The following is an 18,204-nucleotide window of genomic DNA, read 5'->3' on the forward strand; positions in this document are numbered from 1 at the left end:
TTTACCCCTTCGCTTTGCCAGCTCTAGTGTTCCCCTAGCTCCACTGTCTATTCAACTCGCTTGTTTACCCGTTCTGCTATTCTGACTTCCCCGGCTTCGACCTTACGCTTTCCTCGACCACTCTTTTGTAGTTTTGCCCCGTTGCCATATCCTGATTCCACGGCTTCGACCTTACGCTCCCCTCGACCACTCTCTTCTGGATTTGCCCTATTTGTACTTTTGCTTTGCCTGCAATAAACGCAGTTTGACTTGACATTGTGACTGTCTCTTCTTGTGCGGGTTACAGAATAACCAACCTTACAGAAGAGTCACAATGGAATCCATTGAGGATCTCCGCAGCTTGCTAGAGCGGATTTGCACGGCGCTTTCTGCCCAAGGATCTACGGTTGGGAAACACGACCAAGCGCTCACGGCTCATGGACAGCAAATACTGCAAACGGTACGTACCATTTCCGATCAGCTTCAACCTGTTCCACCTGTGTCTGTCCCTGTACCCGTTGATGTTCCCACCGCATTTCTCAGCGCCGCAAGCTTTCAACCCCCGAGCGGTTTGACGGTTCGTCGGAAGCTTGTCAGGGTTTTTTAATGCAATGTACTGTTTATATGACGTATCACGCCCTTTTAAGCACTGACAGTGAGAGAGTTCATTTTTTAATCTCACTGCTCTCGGGTAAGGCACGGCAATGGGCCACTGCATTGTGGACTGCCGAGAGCCCCCTTTTGACGTCATATGATCAGTTTTGTCACCAGATTGCCGTGGTTTTTAATCACCCGGCAGCTGGTAGGGATGTAGGCAGCCGCCTCGTGTTTTTGAAACAGGCGTCACGCACAGCCGCTGCCTACGCACTTGATTTCCGCACCCTTGCCGCGGGTAGTGGGTGGAGCGACCCCGCTTTGTTGACTGTATACCGCCTGGGTTTGAATGACCAGCTCCAAATGGAATTGGCATGTCGAGGAGAATCGCTGTCGCTGGAGAACTATATTCCGCTCTCCATCACAGTGGATAACCTGCTTCGCGACCGTGCTTGTCGGAGCCCCTCTGTCGTCCAAGAGCCTGCTACGGGTCTCAACTCGCCTAAACTCGTTTCTCCCGAGTGCTCTTCCAAATCCGAACCCATGCAACTTGGTCACGCTCCACTAACCCAGGCAGAACGAGCTAGATGGTTGACACAGAGCCTCTGCCTATACTGTGGAACCCAGGGTCACTGAATTGACTCATGCCCAGCCGGTCCCCGGCGTTCCCTCTCCAAAAGCCAGGTGAGAACGTCTGTCTTTCTCAACGTTACCCAGAAACAAGTCTGCCTCCCGGTAATGTTGAGTTTTAACAATGTCTCTTTTTCTACCCCAGCCCTAGTGGATTCCGGGGCAGCGGGAAATTTTTTAGACGATGGCTTGGTCCAGAAACTATCCATCCCACTCAGTCCGGTCGTGCCACCTCTCAGAGTTAACTCTCTAGTTGGGGCACCCCTCGGATCGGGTCTCATTTCCTTCCGGACCATGCCATTGTCCCTCCAGGTGGGCTTGTTTCACACGGAGCTCATCCAGTTTTTTATAGTGCACTCACCTAGAGACCCTGTGGTTTTAGGCCACCCCTGGTTAGCGCTTCTTGACCCCCACATTTCCTGGCGCACGGGGGAGCTGTTGCGCTGGACCGACCACTGTTTGTCACATTGTATTTCCCTTCCGGTGTCCTCCACCTCCGTAGAGAGCCCCGAAGTGAAGTCTCCTGTCTCCATCCCTCCTGAGTACTCCTCCTACGCTGATGTGTTCGAGAAGACCCAGGTTAGTCTCCCCCCACATCGCAGTGTGGACTGCGCCATCGATCTCCTTCCGGGGTCCCCACTCCCTAAGAGCCGAGTGTACCCCCTTAACGCTACCCGAAACCAAAGCCATGGAGGACTACATCGATGAGGCGCTCAGTCTAGGCATCATTCGGAAGTCCACCTCCCCGGTGGCGTCCAGCTTCTTTTTCGTGGGCAAGAAGGACGGCGGGCTTCGCCCCTGCATCGATTACCGGGCCCTAAATAAGGCTAAGGTGAAGTTCGCCTACCCCCTGCCTCTCATCCAACCGTCCCTCGAGCAGGTCAGTAAGGCTAAGATCTTTACTAAGCTCGACCTCAGGAGCGCGTACAACCTTGTACGCATCCGCAAGGGAGACGAGTGGAAGACTGCGTTCATCACCACCAGGGGGCACTACGAGTACTTGGTGATGCCGTACGGCCTCGCCAACTCCCCCTCGGTGTTTCAGTCATTCATGAACGACGTCTTCCGGGACATGCTAGACCTCTTCCTCGTCGTCTACATCGACGACCTTTTAATTTACTCCTCCACACTCTCTGAACACACCGTTCACGTCTCGAGAGTGTTACAGAGACTGCGAGAACACGACCTGTTCGTGAAGGCAGAGAAGTGTGCCTTTCACCGCCCCTCCGTCTCCTTCTTGGGCTACGTCTTATCTGCTGGAACTATGGAGATGGAGACCGACAAGGTTGCCGCAGTCCTGTCCTGGCCCGTGCCCAGCACGCTCAAAGAACTCCAACGGTTCCTGGGTTTCGCCAACTACTACCGGCGTTTTATTAGAAACTTCGGCAAGATCGCCGCACCCCTCACGTCCCTGACCCGAGGCAACCCGAAGTTCCTCACTTGGAACACACCTGCCCACGGCAGCCCAAACACCCCCTCCACCACTCGATGTCGGTGGTCAACCTGCCTATAGGGTCCGGGCCTTGCTAGACTCCCGACGTCGGGGTGGCGAGTTGCAGTATCTGGTCGACTGGGAGGGCTACGGACCTGAGGAACAGTCGTGGGTACGATCGAGAGATGTCCTGGACCAGGCTCTCAAGCTAGACTACCATCGCCAACATCCTGATCGTCCCGCACCGCGTCCCAGAGGTCGCGCTCCTCACAACCGAGCGCTGCCGTCCGGAGCCGTCCGTAGCAGAGGGGGGAGTACTGTAACGAACCCCGCTCCTCTAGTTCTCCCCGCTTCATCGAGCTCACAGGCTCGCTCCCCGAGCTCACACGCTCACTCCCAATCACCCCCCTCTGGCTCTCATGCACGCTCCCAATCACCAGAGTATTAGTTTCACATGTACTCGTCCCAATCACCTGGTTATTCGTTTCACCTGCACCGCTCGTTTTCTCCCCTATATATATCACAACCCTTTCGTTTCACTCTTGTTGGTTATTGTTTAGTTTACCCCTTCGCTTTGCCAGCTCTAGTGTTCCCCTAGCTCCCCTGTCTATTCAACTCGCTTGTTTACCCGTTCTGCTATTCTGACTTCCCCGGCTTCGACCTTACGCTTTCCTCGACCACTCTTTTGTAGTTTTGCCCCGTTGCCATATCCTGATTCCCCGGCTTCGACCTTACGCTCCCCTCGACCACTCTCTTCTGGATTTGCCCTATTTGTACTTTTGCTTTGCCTGCAATAAACGCAGTTTGACTATACATTGTGACTGTCTCTTCTTGTGCGGGTTACACAGTCTCTAGAATTTTGGCCAAAAACCAAAAACATTGGTTACCTAGTCAACTTGAATATTGTTATAATTTGTAAGCAGATAATAATAATAATAAACTATTATTATTGTTATTATTGTTGACTTTAGAATTTACAATACAATAGTAGATATATAGTAGATATATTAATATATTACAGTCGTGTACCTTTAACTTTAAAATCCTCTGGATTTTTCTCAACAGATTTCTAGCATCACCTTCTCAACACTTTACAATGTTCATCTAAAGCTCATCCATCTCTTTTATATTAGAATCCAGTTAACATGCAAAATCTAGCTGTAAACATTTAATCATAATAAAAATAGTACCACCATGTTAAGGATCCATAGTTCTGCAGGCTTGTTAAAGGCCAGTGAATGAAATCCTTAAAGCACTACATGAGCTGATTTCCAATGTAAAACCAAGTCTACAGCAGATCTATTGCAACATGTTAATCAAAGGTAAAAGTTAGAAGCAAACATCTTGACATTTCAACAAGTATTGCGCACCAGCGTTTTTTATAATGCAAGGGCAAAGATTAAAGGTGCTTCAAGCAGATTTTTTAATACAATGCTTTGAATCTGAAGTAAGTGTTGTGCGAAATCCCACCCTTCTCTGTGAGAACCTTAGGCTCTATGAACAGCAAAAAAAAGTCAATCCACCCTGTTTCCTACCTTATTCGAGTTGGAATTTTAAAAACCATTCTCAATTCAATAATGAATGGCAGGGCACAACCCTCAGCACAGTGCTCATTCCAAAAGCAAGGCTACCATCTAATAAAACACTGAATATGATTATGCCAGACGCCAACATAAAACATCTATAACAATGATCTTTCTTAAAAACTCGATGGCAGTGTAGTGACACTATATTATGACTTTGTATCTTTGAACATGACAAGTAAACCACTAATGGATCCTAGACATGCCTGTATTCTGAAATGTTACTCCAAAGAATGCATCAAAACGCCCTTGCCATAGGCACCTGACATTTAGACTAGCAGCCCCATTTGCCAAACACAACACAAAAGGCTTGAAGTGAGAAACGCTGGCTCTGTGAAGTTAAATATTAGCTATTTTAATTTGGGGTGGGCATTTTGTCTACTCGAGTACCCAAATTAATTACTCGTCGAGTACTCGGTGGGAATGGGTTTACATAGATGTACAAATACAGTGTGTACATATATGTCATACCTCTTTGGCTGCTGCATTGTGTCTTGTTGTTCCAATGTCTATTCATTAGCATAGGTTGTTATAATGTAGTTACAATAAGTACAAAAGAGGGCATAATCAAATTATAATGCATAATATTTTGTCATTATGTGAAGACTCGCTGGTCAATTCAGTGAAACAAAGCTCAGAACGTGCCTCTCTGTTCTTCCTTCAGGTTACCGTAACAAGCTTAGTAAGTGTGCACCACTGTTTCTGAACTGTGTATATGCAAACCGTGGTTTCCTTGACGCCACAATCATCACATTTTTAAAACGCTGTGTTAAGTTGAAAATAGTTTTGAAGACCCTGTGTTCTGTAACATTAAGCTATGTTCCATCTAGATATTTGAAAGAAAGTTTTCAACTTGTGTGTGTATGTGTGTGTGTGTGCGTGTGTGCAGTCTCTGCCAGGACAGAAAGCTCCTGACCCATATTTGCATGATTTTATGCACTGCTGACACATGATTGGCTGATTAGATAATCAATTGTGGTGGTGTAGTGGTCTAAGCACATAACTGGTAATCTGATAATCAGAAGGACACTGGTTCGAGCCCCACAGCCACCACCATTGTGTCCTTGAGCAAGGCACTCCACTCCAGGTTGCTCTGTGGGGATTGTCCCTGTAATAAGGGCTCTGTAAGTTGCTTTGGATAAAAGCGTCTGCCAAATGCATAAATGTAAATGTAATTGCAAGGATGATTGTTGGTGCCAGATGGGCTGGTTTGAGTATTTTTGTAACTGCTGATCTCCTGGGATTTTCACACACAACTAGGGCTGCAACTAACTATTATATTGATAATCGACTAATCTAACGATTATTACAATGATTATTCGGCTATTAGGGCGATTATTGCAGTGATTAACAATTAGCTCTTAACAGACTATTCAGCTTGTGCCTCAGCTTAAAAGGTTGTATTTAACGTGCTTACAAACAATAAAAAGGACAAAATCATCTTTTAAAAATACCTCTAAATGACATTCACTGAATTTACAAGGAAAACAAAAAACTTGGATTTTTATTGTTTAATTCATTAGAACAAATACTGCAAAAATATAATATTGTTATCAAGTGTTTTTGTCTTTTTTCCATTTAAAATGATCTAAAATCTTAAAAAAAAAAAAAGATACATATACGATATTTAGACTTGTTAAGAGTATTTTGTATATAAGTGTATTTTTTCATACTTCTGCCAGTGCAGTAAAGGCAAAATATACTTATACATATTCAAGATCTAAATATATTATATATTGCTTCTAAGGTAAATGTATCGTATTTGTAGATATTTTAAAATGTTTAAATATTATAATCAACATTCTCCGATAAAAAAAAATGTTCTTCATCAGTATAGCTCCTAAAGTAAATGTACGCAAGTTGTATTAGATATTTATATGTAAACCAAAAAAGACCAATAATTTTTTTTTCCATTGTATAATCGGCTGACTATACCTCTCACCTTTTAGTTCACTTGATTTCGATCCATCTTTAAATCACAAAATAATAAACTCTCTCTTCTTAATAGTACCATGCATCACTGATTTTCTTCATGATAAGATACACACCGTGACACATATATTATGATTCACTACGTCACGAGCCATCACGCTATAATCTAGCTGCAGCAAGCGTGCGCCAGTGATGAGCGTCACCGTGCGAGACAGTGTATCATCCGGGAGAAGTTTGAAACTCACATCGGCCTGTTTTTTACACTACTTATATAACACAGACAAATGCCATTTTCAAATTTATTTGAACTTTAATAAAGGATGCATTAAAGATATAACACAAGGGTGCATCCTTTTTAGATGTTCTGACTGGAAAGTTTTGCTCAAGTGCAATGCTAGGTATGGCTTCACGTCATGACGCACTGCTTCTGCATTTACTTATATTGTATTTTTGTATTATAATTCCCTCATACTTTGCGATCTACATCACCTGTAGTGTGTCTGGACTGTCAGCTGTTTTCTTCCTCTTCTCAATCAAGCATGAGCTGAAGTGCTGCTCTCCCACGACATCATTAATGTTTCAATTTATCTCATGTTGCGTTAAATGATATCAAACAACTACTCGACAACTAAATTTTTTGTTGACAATTATTTCTTGTCGACGTTGTCAATAATGTCGACTAATAGTTTCAGCCCTAAACACAACAGTCTCTAGAATTTTCTCTGAATGGTGCCAAAAAAAATCTAAACATCCAGTGAGTGGAATTTCTGTGGATGGAAATGCCTTGTTGATGAGAGAAGTCAACAGAGAATGGTCAAACTGGTTTGAACTGACAAAGTCTACGGTAACTCAAATAACCGCTCTGTACAGTTGGGGTGAGAAGAATAGCATCTCAGAATAGCATTTGTAACAGGTTGGCGCTGTTTTGGAGGCACGTGGGGGACCTACACAATATTAAACATGTGGTTTTATTGTTGTGGCTGATTGGTGTATATAATGCAACATTTCTTATCCCCTGAGTGCATGTTTTAATGGTTTCAGCGCTGGCTTTGTTACTTCCGCAAAAAGTAATTTTTAATGACTGAAAATGTAACTATTGGCTACATCATATCAAAGTATCAAATTTATACTCACAAATGGAATGACATGCATTTATAATTTTTTTTAAGGAAACAGAAATGACAGATAAAAATGGAACATTTTACAAGTTTTTTCCCCGTAAATTTGACTATTGTGACTAATAAGTGTAACCTAAAACAGATACATATTATAATTAAACTATAATAAATGTAATAAAGGCTCATTCAAATATAACAATCAAGACAAAAATGAAGAGCAAAAATGTCAAATTAATTATATTTCGAAAGGTTATCTTTACTTAAAATATCAGGGGGCCTGATGTAAATCGCTTGGTTCAAAGGGGTTTGAGTGACAAAAAAAAAAATAAAGATTTACACATTTCAAATTCATATAAAAATGTTATTAAATTGAATTGAGCAATATTTAACGAAACAAAATAAAAATGATTATTTTTATAATCGACTAACCTAATGATTATTCAAATGATTATTCGACTATTCAGTGATTATTGCAACAATTAATCATTAGCTCTTAACCGACTATTCAGCATGTGCCAAAATTTAAAAGGTTGTATTAAACATGCTTACTAACAACAAAGCGGATAAAATCATCTTTTAAAAATACCTCTAAATGACATTCCCTGAATTAAAGGAATAAATACTTTTAAGCAAAAAAATCCTCTTTGTCTTGTTTTCCATATAAAATTGTCTAAAAATACATTTACTTTAGAAGCAACATATAAGATATTTAGACTTGCTTAAGAGACAAATATGTATAGAAGTGTATTTTTTCCACTTGGTTATACTTCTGTGAGTGTAGTAAAGACAAAATACACTTATATTCAAGATCTATTCTCTAAAAGCAAGTCTAAATATCTTATATGCTGCTTCTCAGGTGAATGCATCTTTTTTAAAGGATTTTTAGATATTTATTATATTCAACATTCTCAGATAACAATTTTTTCTTCTTCAGTATAGTTGCTAAAGTAAATGTACATTGTTTTAAAGGAGTTTTAGATATTTATATAGGAAAAACAAGCCAAAACAAATCAAAAACGTATTTTGTTGCCTTGTATAATGGGGCGAAGACTACCCCTCTCTCACCATTTTGTTCACTTCAATCCATCTTTAACTCACAGACACACACACAAAAAAACTCTTGTATTAATAAAGCTGCATATTGCCAATTTTCTTCATGATAAGAATTGGCAAAAAATTGAAACAGCCGGATGCAGTTTCAATCTCTACCCCTTAGATCGGGAGACTTCACACAACTCAATGAACAGGTGCTGACCACACAGAGAAATACCAGTTTTGGAGTTTGTAGTAATTTACATGACCTGCTTCCTTATTAGTATAACTTTAATGAAGCTATAACGCATTAAATATAACTGCATTAAAGATGTAACGCCATGGGGCCTGGGTAGCTCAGCTAGAATTGATGCTGACTACCATCCCTGAATTGGGAGTTAGAATCCAGGGCGTGCTAAGTGACTCCAGCCAGGTCTCTTAATCAACCAAATTGGCCCGGTTGCTAGGGAGGGTAGAGTCACATAGGGTAACCTCCTCGTGGTGGCTATAATGTGTAGTTCTTGCTCTCGGTGGGGTGTGTGGTGAGTTGTGCGTGGATGCCGGAGATGTAGCGTATGTGGAGGTCCATGCTATTCTCTGCGGTAACGTGTTCAACAAGCCATGCGATAAGATGTGCGTATTGACAGTCTCAGACGTGGAGGAAACTGAGATTCGTTCTCCGCCATGACATTTCCTATAAAGATGCTCAACTGGGTAAATTTAGAGTGCATATGGAGTTGTTTTCTTCCTCTCCTCAGTCAGGGACAAACTGCAGTGCTGCTCTGGCGTACCATAATTAGAGTTTTGTATAATCTCATGTTATGTTAAATAACATCAAACGACTATTCGAAAACAAACTTTTTGTAAAAAAAATTTTATTGTCGACATTGTTGATAACATTGACTAATCGTTTCACCCCTATAAAAGCATGTTTTTTTTAGCACATGCGCTTTACAAATTTTATTTCAGTCTTTTTAACATGTCATGTAGACACTTTAGTCTGAATTAAATTTTACCATTACGCTTTTTTGCCAAGTCACATTAACAGACCTAGACTGTGTTGTTTGTAGCTTGGCTTTGTCCATGCACACACACATTAATCGGACCACAACAGGCCTCTGCGTTTTGCGCAAGCTCCAAACGTTCATTAAAGCTGAAGTGGGTAATTTCTGCGGTAAAAGCATCCTTAAACGGAATTGGAATAACAATGACTGTGTGGCAGGGCGGAGGGCGGGGCCGGGTCGTGATCCTACACACCCGGTCCCGTATTAGGCCAATTAAGCCTCCGTGAGAGATACAGGTCGACTGCAGAGGATCGTGCGGGAGAGAGAGATAGTTTACGGACATGTCCGTCGTGTGTGTTTATGTTGTCTTTTAAGTTTATCATTAAACTATCATTTATATCGTCAACCCGGTTCTCGCCTCCTCCTTTCCATTGATCCCTTTACAGACTGTTTTCATACAGGTTTCCCGAATACACCCCCTATGTTTTCTGCCATTGGTTATATAAAAAAAACACCAAAAAAACAGATAGTCCCACCCCTAAATCACACCTTTGGTTGAGACAATGTTGCTATTTCAGGCTGGGATTAAGCTGGGAGAAAGCACTTTACTTTAACATTATAAAAATTACCCACTTCAGCTTTATTTAGTGCATTTTTGTGTGAAACAGGAAACAAAGTAACACAAAATGATTAAAAGAAATATATTACATTATGTACTGTATCTGGAACCAGAAACTAAGTTATGCTTAAGATTTACAGTACCTAGCATGACCTCGCTTTGAATCTGGAAATGGGTAAAATGCTGTCACTGGATCCGATTCAAAGGGACAGGTTATACAGGTAATCAGCCTTTTATGTTCAGGAATAGCAAAAAGCACACTGCAACAATGGGAGGAGTGGTTATATATCTGCAACTTCCATACAAACAATAGTCTTTTGGGCACTATCATCATCATAATTATGCAAGTCCAGAACACATTGGAGGAAAAAATGGTTTTGCATGTCTAGTGAGCTAATTTCACCCCACAAAGGCTACTATACTTAACAAGAACTTCTTGGGAATAAAAGAAAAGCCACACATAGCATCAAACAACAAAACCGGAGCAATAACTTAAGGCAAACAACTCAAAAGGAGGATATCATTATCACATCAACCTCTGTCTGACCCCCCCCAAGATCATTCATAGAGGCATAAATCTGATTTGGGAGGAAAGCAGCAAAAGGCAAGCCAGAGTTACTCGATTACACACACAAAATCCCTCTAGAAGGGCAAATTGTGTGTATGTTGCTCGCAGACCTCACACAGACCTTCCAGTGAACAGCCATGTAATGTAATTAGGGAACAGAGAGGCTGAGCTCAGTGATTAAACAATCAATTACAGCACAACTTTTTCCTCCCTGTGCCAGGAAACGACACACTGCCATTGGGCAGAACCGCCTATTATGCATCCTTTCCCTATTACCTGAGATGAAGGTGTTCTATTTGGTGTAAATATAAAGATTATAACACCCTTGTAGATTTAAAGGTAAAGTAAATTCTGCACCATACAAAATTTTAAAACTCAACATGATGATGCTAACCGAATGTTCCCATGGAAACCAGGAAGTAATCACGTTCACAAAATCAATAGAGTAATATTCGAGGTTTAATATACCCTCTAAGATTAAATTTTTACTCCAATGACGGTTAGGTTTAGGGCATGTGGTTAATAAAACATGCATTCCTGTTGACTGAATTATATCATTTACAACTAAAAACTGATATACCGATACAGATACTGGTATCGGAATCAGGTCCGATACCATGCTCATGTTCTGAATTTGGGGTTTTCATAAGCTGTAAGCCATAATCATCAAATTATATCAAATAAAGGCTTGAAATATCTTACTTTGCTTGTAATGAGTCTATATAATATATTAGTTTCACCTTTTAAGTTGAATTACTGAAATTAATGAACTTTTGCACAATATTCAAATTTTTGGAGTTTCACCTGTACTTGTTCTCGTGCTCATAAAAATGCTCCAATACCAAAAACTGATACCATCTGATGTACAAATGTCTCTCAGTAAACATTCAGTGCACAATTACATTACATCCTAGTGTGATTATTAAACCGTATCGTACTCTTTCTATCAAAAAACAAAGTATATCTGGACATCCTTACAAAAAAAAATCTACCTTTTCAACTCACTTTTGGCAGTGTGATAGATGTCAGTGTGGACATTTCACCTGGAAACTGGAGCTTACACATGCCTATACCTTCATCAACACTTCCAGCTTCATCCACTGGGGGCAGCGGTCCAAATTTCAGTAAGCACAGACTGATTTCAGTCACCGAATTCACAGTAAGATAAGACACACACAATTGGTTAGGCCAATATGCCAATAAATTACTTATTGGAGTGGTGGTGGAGTAGTGGGCTAAAGCACTGAACTGGTAAGCAGAAGGTTGTCGGTTCGATCCCCACAGCCACCACCATTGTGTGCTTGAGCAAGGCACTTAACCCCAGGTTACTCCAGGGGGATTGTCCCTGTAATAAGGGCACTGTAAGTCGCTTTGGATAAAAGCATCTGCCAAATGCATGAATGTAAATGTTATTGTTAAACTTAGATAGGAGAAAGTATTTAAATAAGGAATGAAAAGATTACATACTGTTTCAACTAAGTGCTCAAATAGTTGATTTAAATACCAGACATGTTGGTTTGTCATACACCTTTGAGGAACCAACTTAGAACCGGCCATAGATTTTTATATCACACCAACATGCCTGTACAGTCTTACACAACATGAGTCTTTGCTTTGTGGCAAAAGGAGTAACTAAATTGACATAACTAACATTTCCACCTCAGTCTGTGATGGTCACATGGGCCAGCCATAACAGACCACAGGAAATTCATCACTTCTCTAAACAAGAGGTTAGGTCAAGAACATTTTCACAACACAATGGAGAACCTCTCCATTAACAAACAGAGAGAGGGTGCTATAATTAGAAGATAAACATTTCTGCCTTTAAATCCACCCCAAAAAATGGGCCCTATTCGCTTCCATTACAAGTTCCTCACTGCAACCGACATTTTTGATAAGCCGAAATGTTTTGAGTCAAAATTATTTTTGTAGTAATCAACATAAATCCACAAATGCTGCTGATTGAGATTAAACTTATATTGAAACTGAAGTATGCCATTAAGAAAACCAAATATAATAGGAGCATACTATAAATAGGTAGGCCTACTTCAAACCACCATGCAACATGGTGCTACCATGTTTATCTGGACTTGTAACATGGTAGTAACTTGGAATATCATGTAAATACCACAGTACATGAAAATGGCAATCATTCAGTATCATGGTATATATCAAAGCACCACAGCACTGCTTTTAAGGGAAAGCTGAGATAGGAAACCCCATGGAGAAGATCTCCAGGAACACTTGAAATGTTTCCCAGCTTCAATACAAGGTTGTTGTTCGCCTAACACAAAAGCAGCACAAGGTCAACTTTGTTAAACCCAATACAATATGTGCCAGAATATAGAGGTATATTAGGTTTGCATCAATCCACTTTAGATGTGGTGGTTGAATACACAAATAAACGGAAATCCCTGAAAACAGGGTAAAGTGTGCGTCGAGACAGGTCAGGTGTGGATACCTGTGAGCTGATGTATCTTTTCAGGCATTCCTCACAAACTGGCATCATGCAACAGTGTAGGGGCATGATATGTTTGCAATCGAGGCAAATTTGACATGTTAACACAACAGATGAACTGCTGTCTGTATTATACGAGCTGTTCATCCCAGACACCACGAGGTCGGTGACTGTATATGGCTCTGGGTAGGGATCATGGTCCGATTCTGATTGATTTGGCGCATCTGAAGATGACGATAACGACGAGCGTGATGTCGTCTCGTTATCAGATGATTTATCGACATGTATCCTATAATTATCATTGGCAATACAGTACACAGTGCAGTAAACATGCTCTTTTGATTGGCTGAGGACTTCAGCTCTCTTGAAATCAATCTTATAATCATTATTAAGGTTCCCATCTGGATCAGACAGTTCCGTTTCTCCCAACACTGAGTTCCTTTCCATGTCTTGTTTGGGACTTTTTTTTCTTTCATCATGATCCAAGTCATCCAGTTTGATCTCAATTCCTTTTTCTAATTTCTCCAGGTCTCTGGTATATTCTGGATCACTGACAGGGGATCCAAAATTCCTTCTCAAAATGTCCACGGCTCGAATGGTTTCCCTATTTTCTTTATAATTCCCTGGCTTGTGCTTGTTTTTATGAAATTCCAAAACATCCCTCGAGGATAATGATGATGTTGATGGTGATGGCACAATTGCCCTGCCGCTGCAGCTACGGACATCCCGTTCGAAATCTGTGCTCCGAGTCCCGCTGGACACATGGATAGATTCCCCGTCGCGTCCGATATAACCGGGCATTTTTTGCGCGGTGACATTCACAGCCACGGAAGAGTCATCTTCCATTCCCGATCGGTCAACTTCCCATTAGTGCTAAAACAAACACAGTCCTGCTTCAAACTCTCAAACTAAACACAGAGACATTAACTATTACACCACTTCCGGGTGTACACATGAGATAAATAAATCCGTTATTGCTGGTCTTTTCTCGTTTGACCCAGGAGTCACCATCAACTAATCTTAAAATGTAAGCCACAGTATCGCGAATAAAATGGCGAATAGCGAAAATATATATACATGGGCACTGGTGTCACGTTACTTCAAAACTTTGACCATGTATACAAGCGCAAATGTGTTTTGTAAGCGCTTGCCGGGCAGCGAAATTTCGAATTCTACTACGATCAAGGCTTAGCTTATGAATATTAATTAAACTGTGCTGACGTTACTTGTAACCTTCCAATCTTGTAGGCATAACTCATGAATATAAATTATATGTGACTGACGTATTTTGTTACCTTCCAATGGTGAAAATTTTGCTTATGAATATTAAGCGATAACCCTTCACCGTAGTAGGACTAGTAAATTCGCAGCTGAGCGTCATGCTACGTGGCTTTTAATTGTGAATAAACAGTAAGAGGTTGATTTTACGTTAAGAGTTTGATTTTACTTTGTAGATTCTGAACTACTTTTAGTTCAGGATTTTACGTAAAATCAAGCTCTTACTGTGTATTCCCTATTAAAAGCAAGTCTAAATGATAATACCTCTAGTGCTAAAAAAGCAACATAAGTAGCAATTTATTGTGCTATTAAGTATTTTTCAAAAATGTATTGTCAACTATTCTTGACATTCTATCATTGATAGCCTATCTATCTATCTATCTATCTATCTATCTGTCTGTCTGTCTGTCTGTCTGTCTGTCCGTCCGTCCGTCCGTCCGTCCGTCCGTCCGTCTATCAGGGGTGTAAAGTAATTGGGTAAAAATACTTAAGTATTTTTTGGGGGGGGATTTGTACTTTACTCTAGTGCAGTTTAAATCGAATACATGTACATGTACTTTTACTTAATTACATTTCGAAAGAAAAAAGTACTTTTTTTTTTTTAAAGTAATAATTTTTGCAGACCATTGTCTTTCGTCTTACTGGACTGAAGCCACCTTTTCACTGCATTTGACAAACGACATCAGAGGTCAGTCATTTAAAAAATGGAGTGTCACATGGCGGCTGTGGGGAGATCCGACCATCTTCAGAAGCGGAATTTCAGTTCTGATTTGAGTTTCTGATACATTGAAATATTTGTGCTAGACCATATGTCTGAATGTGATGTATTCATTCAAAACTATGAGCACGAAGTGAGAAACACTGACGTTATTTGTCCTAAACTTTATTCTAAATGCCTGCTACTTCTACAGATTAGACAGTTATAAAGTAAAAAATTATAATTTACGTTGCAAATATATACAGTATAAGAACAAAAGGCTTTTGTAATTAAATGTGTACATGTAATTAATTTCTTCACTTGCCTTAATATTTAAATTATATCTACAGATTTCTACTCCCTATTTGCTTAATTATTACTGTTGTTGTTGTAAGGCAAATATATGATAATAATAACAACTATAAAACCAGCAATGGTAATAATGATAATAATGATATCTAAAATAATGGAATCTGAGCATATATTAATTATGAATTTTACTGAATTCCTCCATCTGCTCAAGAGCAAGGTTTTGGTAGCAAACCTCAGAAAACAATTCAAAAAGCCAACAACATTACTGACTTCAAAGCTATATTTGGAATAGTTTTATTTATTTTTTATCTTTCTCTTTGTCTCAAGGTGCTGTGTGCTCTGACATCGCAATTTGTGAGTGCGTTCTCCCATGCAACGAACACTGCGTGACTGTGGCAAAAGTTTTGCAAAATAAAATGATGTGTTTCACTACACGTCTTGGCAGTTCCGAAGTGATTTCTATATATACTTATATTTTCTATTAGTTTATTATTTTTATTCTATTTCTGATTCTGAAATGTTCTCCCTTTTTAAGGTTTTTAAGGGTAATGTTTAACACTTAAATATAAACCTAATTGATAGTGTCATAAAAAGCAAATGTGAGATGAAAAACACAACCACATAATGTTGTGGTGCTTCTATGACACTTTCGACTCACGTGCTCTTCAGGACTCGTACCCCAATCCTTTGCATCACAAGTGCAACATTCTATCATTTGAGCTACCGCACAATTTGATCACACTTGAACAAGCTTGTAAATGTAGCTGATTATGTAATGCAAACGTTAAAACATGTCATGTGCTATGGTAAAAGTGTTTAGATGTCTTAAGATAGCAATTTGAGAGGAACAGAGCAAAAGCACGTTTTCATAAACAGATAATCTGCCATTTTTCCTGTGATTACGAGTGATAGGGGATAAAAGTAATTGTTATTTCAGCGTCTCTAGTGTTCATTCACTAGGAAATTGCTATTTTGCTTACAACATGCCACATAAAAATCTTATTGCAATGTTGTTATAGTAACATGATTCTTTAACCAGGTTGCAATCAGAGGTATTGCAATCTGGTTAAATCAGAGACAGTAAAAAGGTGACTTAACAAACCAATCAAATTTAACAACATCCTCTCTCACACAATCTCCTTTCTTGATATCATTCTAGCTAGGACAAAAGTTACTTTTTAAACACTTAAGTACAATTTAATGTGAATACTTTTTTTACTTTCACTCAAGTATATTTTCTATCATTTCTATCAAGTATCTATCATCATTTTTGGTTGTCTTCTGCAAACCTGGGATTTCATGTATGACTCCAAGAATAAATGTTTGATGTTTGCTTGGGATACCTTGAACTTACCCATTCATGAGATCCAAAGTCTTTACTAAAAGTCATTACAAGTCAAAACTATGTCATTAAAATCACCTAATAAATAAATAAATAGCTCAATAGTTATAATAAATAAAATAAAAAGAGTAGTCTATGAATTCAGGGGGCAACAGAGAAGAAATCAAATATAGAATTTACTTAAAAAAAAGTTTATGACATTTCTAACTGTTTTACTGAACACGAATAACTAATGATCTGATAATGCATATAATGTAACATTCATATAACGTGTTTATTTAATTAAAGTTATTATAATGTTTTACAGAGAAAATATAGTTTCATCTTGTTTTATATTATCTTGGGGGTCCCTGGGTTGGCTGAGTGTCTGCTTTTTTAAATTTTTTATTTTGTATTACAAGCCTAAATTCATGTCTGCAGTAATAAAAAAATAAAAATAAAAGAAATGATGGCGACAATAGAGCATGCTTGCATCTTGTCAGATGGCTCTGGCTATTAACAATGTCCAGACACTAGAGGGAGGTAGAGCTAAAGCTATCAACAAATTTCAAATTTCAAGCTTTGATTTGTTCTACTTCCATGCTCCCCTGACTGTAAAATATTGGTTTAGTATGTGATGAATTATGTAATTTTATGAAAAGAACGACATTATCAAATGCTGACTGTGAAGTTTAGAAGAGTAAAAGGTAAATTAACCCAGAAATAGGTCACAGAGGGCATGTTGTATATGCTAAATTAACTTTGAAACCCACATTGTTGATCTCCTCAAGGATAAAGAGGCCCCTGAGACCCGATGATATTTGCACATTCACAGCAACTTTGTTAATCTTTGCAAGGTCTAAAATGAAAGCTACACACTTCATCTATATGCAAAAAGAAAATGGAAAATGGCTGTTGCCACTAATAATGCTAATTAAACAATATACTTCACAGAGCATCAGTGGAGGGTGTAATGCATTACCAATTAATTAATTACTGTAATTAAGTTACGTTTTCATTGAAAAAAGTAAATGGGATTACTGTTAACTTTTCAGTAATTAGTTACTTCTGATGTATTTGTGTTAAATACTGTATAGACTATAGAACAAATATAAAACGATAGCAAATTTAAAATCTAAATTTAATGTCTAATGTTAAAATATGTTTTCTAATTTATTGCTGCCCCCCCTTAATTCTTTGGCCAGTTCATGAATAATTTATATGATTTTATATGATTTATTTGAAAGAATTAAAAGAACAGTTTCATGTCTATCCTTCTATTTTTTATCTGGTCGATGTTGATAAGGGTTTTAGAAAGTAATTAGTAATAATGTAATTACTTTTCAGACAGAGTAATTAGTACAGTAATCTAATTACACTGTAGACGATGTTATTTGTAGTTACTTACCCAACACTGGAGAGCATTTAGCCTGTAGTTAATTAACTGGCACATTATGGAAGAATGTATGGCATAAGATCCAGTCAATTATATAATAACATGTAACGCTTTTAAAGACACCTTTTTTTTTTTTACCAGAACATGGTTTAAAATTGTAAAACAAAAGGCATTGTTGTGTGGGAAATTCATAAAAGTGTGACATTATAGCGTAATAACTTATGGGTATTAGTCACGCTAAAAGGTCCATC

The 18,204-nt window shown here is 39.1% G+C and overlaps 1 protein-coding gene across 1 annotated transcript in view; it reads right to left on the minus strand.

Moving 5' to 3' along the window:
- LOC127623876 (E3 ubiquitin-protein ligase RNF217-like) overlaps nucleotides 1-14,015 on the minus strand; it is a 39,475-nt gene extending 25,460 nt beyond the window's left edge. Inside the window, exon 1 of the mRNA XM_052098455.1 lies at nucleotides 12,953-14,015. Within this exon, the coding sequence (XP_051954415.1) occupies nucleotides 12,953-13,795 (843 nt within the window). The 5' untranslated portion in view covers nucleotides 13,796-14,015. The remainder of the gene's footprint in view (nucleotides 1-12,952) is intronic.
- Between the last annotated feature and the right edge of the window lie 4,189 nt (nucleotides 14,016-18,204).

Source organism: Xyrauchen texanus, chromosome 30, assembly GCF_025860055.1.
Source record: "Xyrauchen texanus isolate HMW12.3.18 chromosome 30, RBS_HiC_50CHRs, whole genome shotgun sequence".
NCBI lineage: Eukaryota > Metazoa > Chordata > Actinopteri > Cypriniformes > Catostomidae > Xyrauchen > Xyrauchen texanus.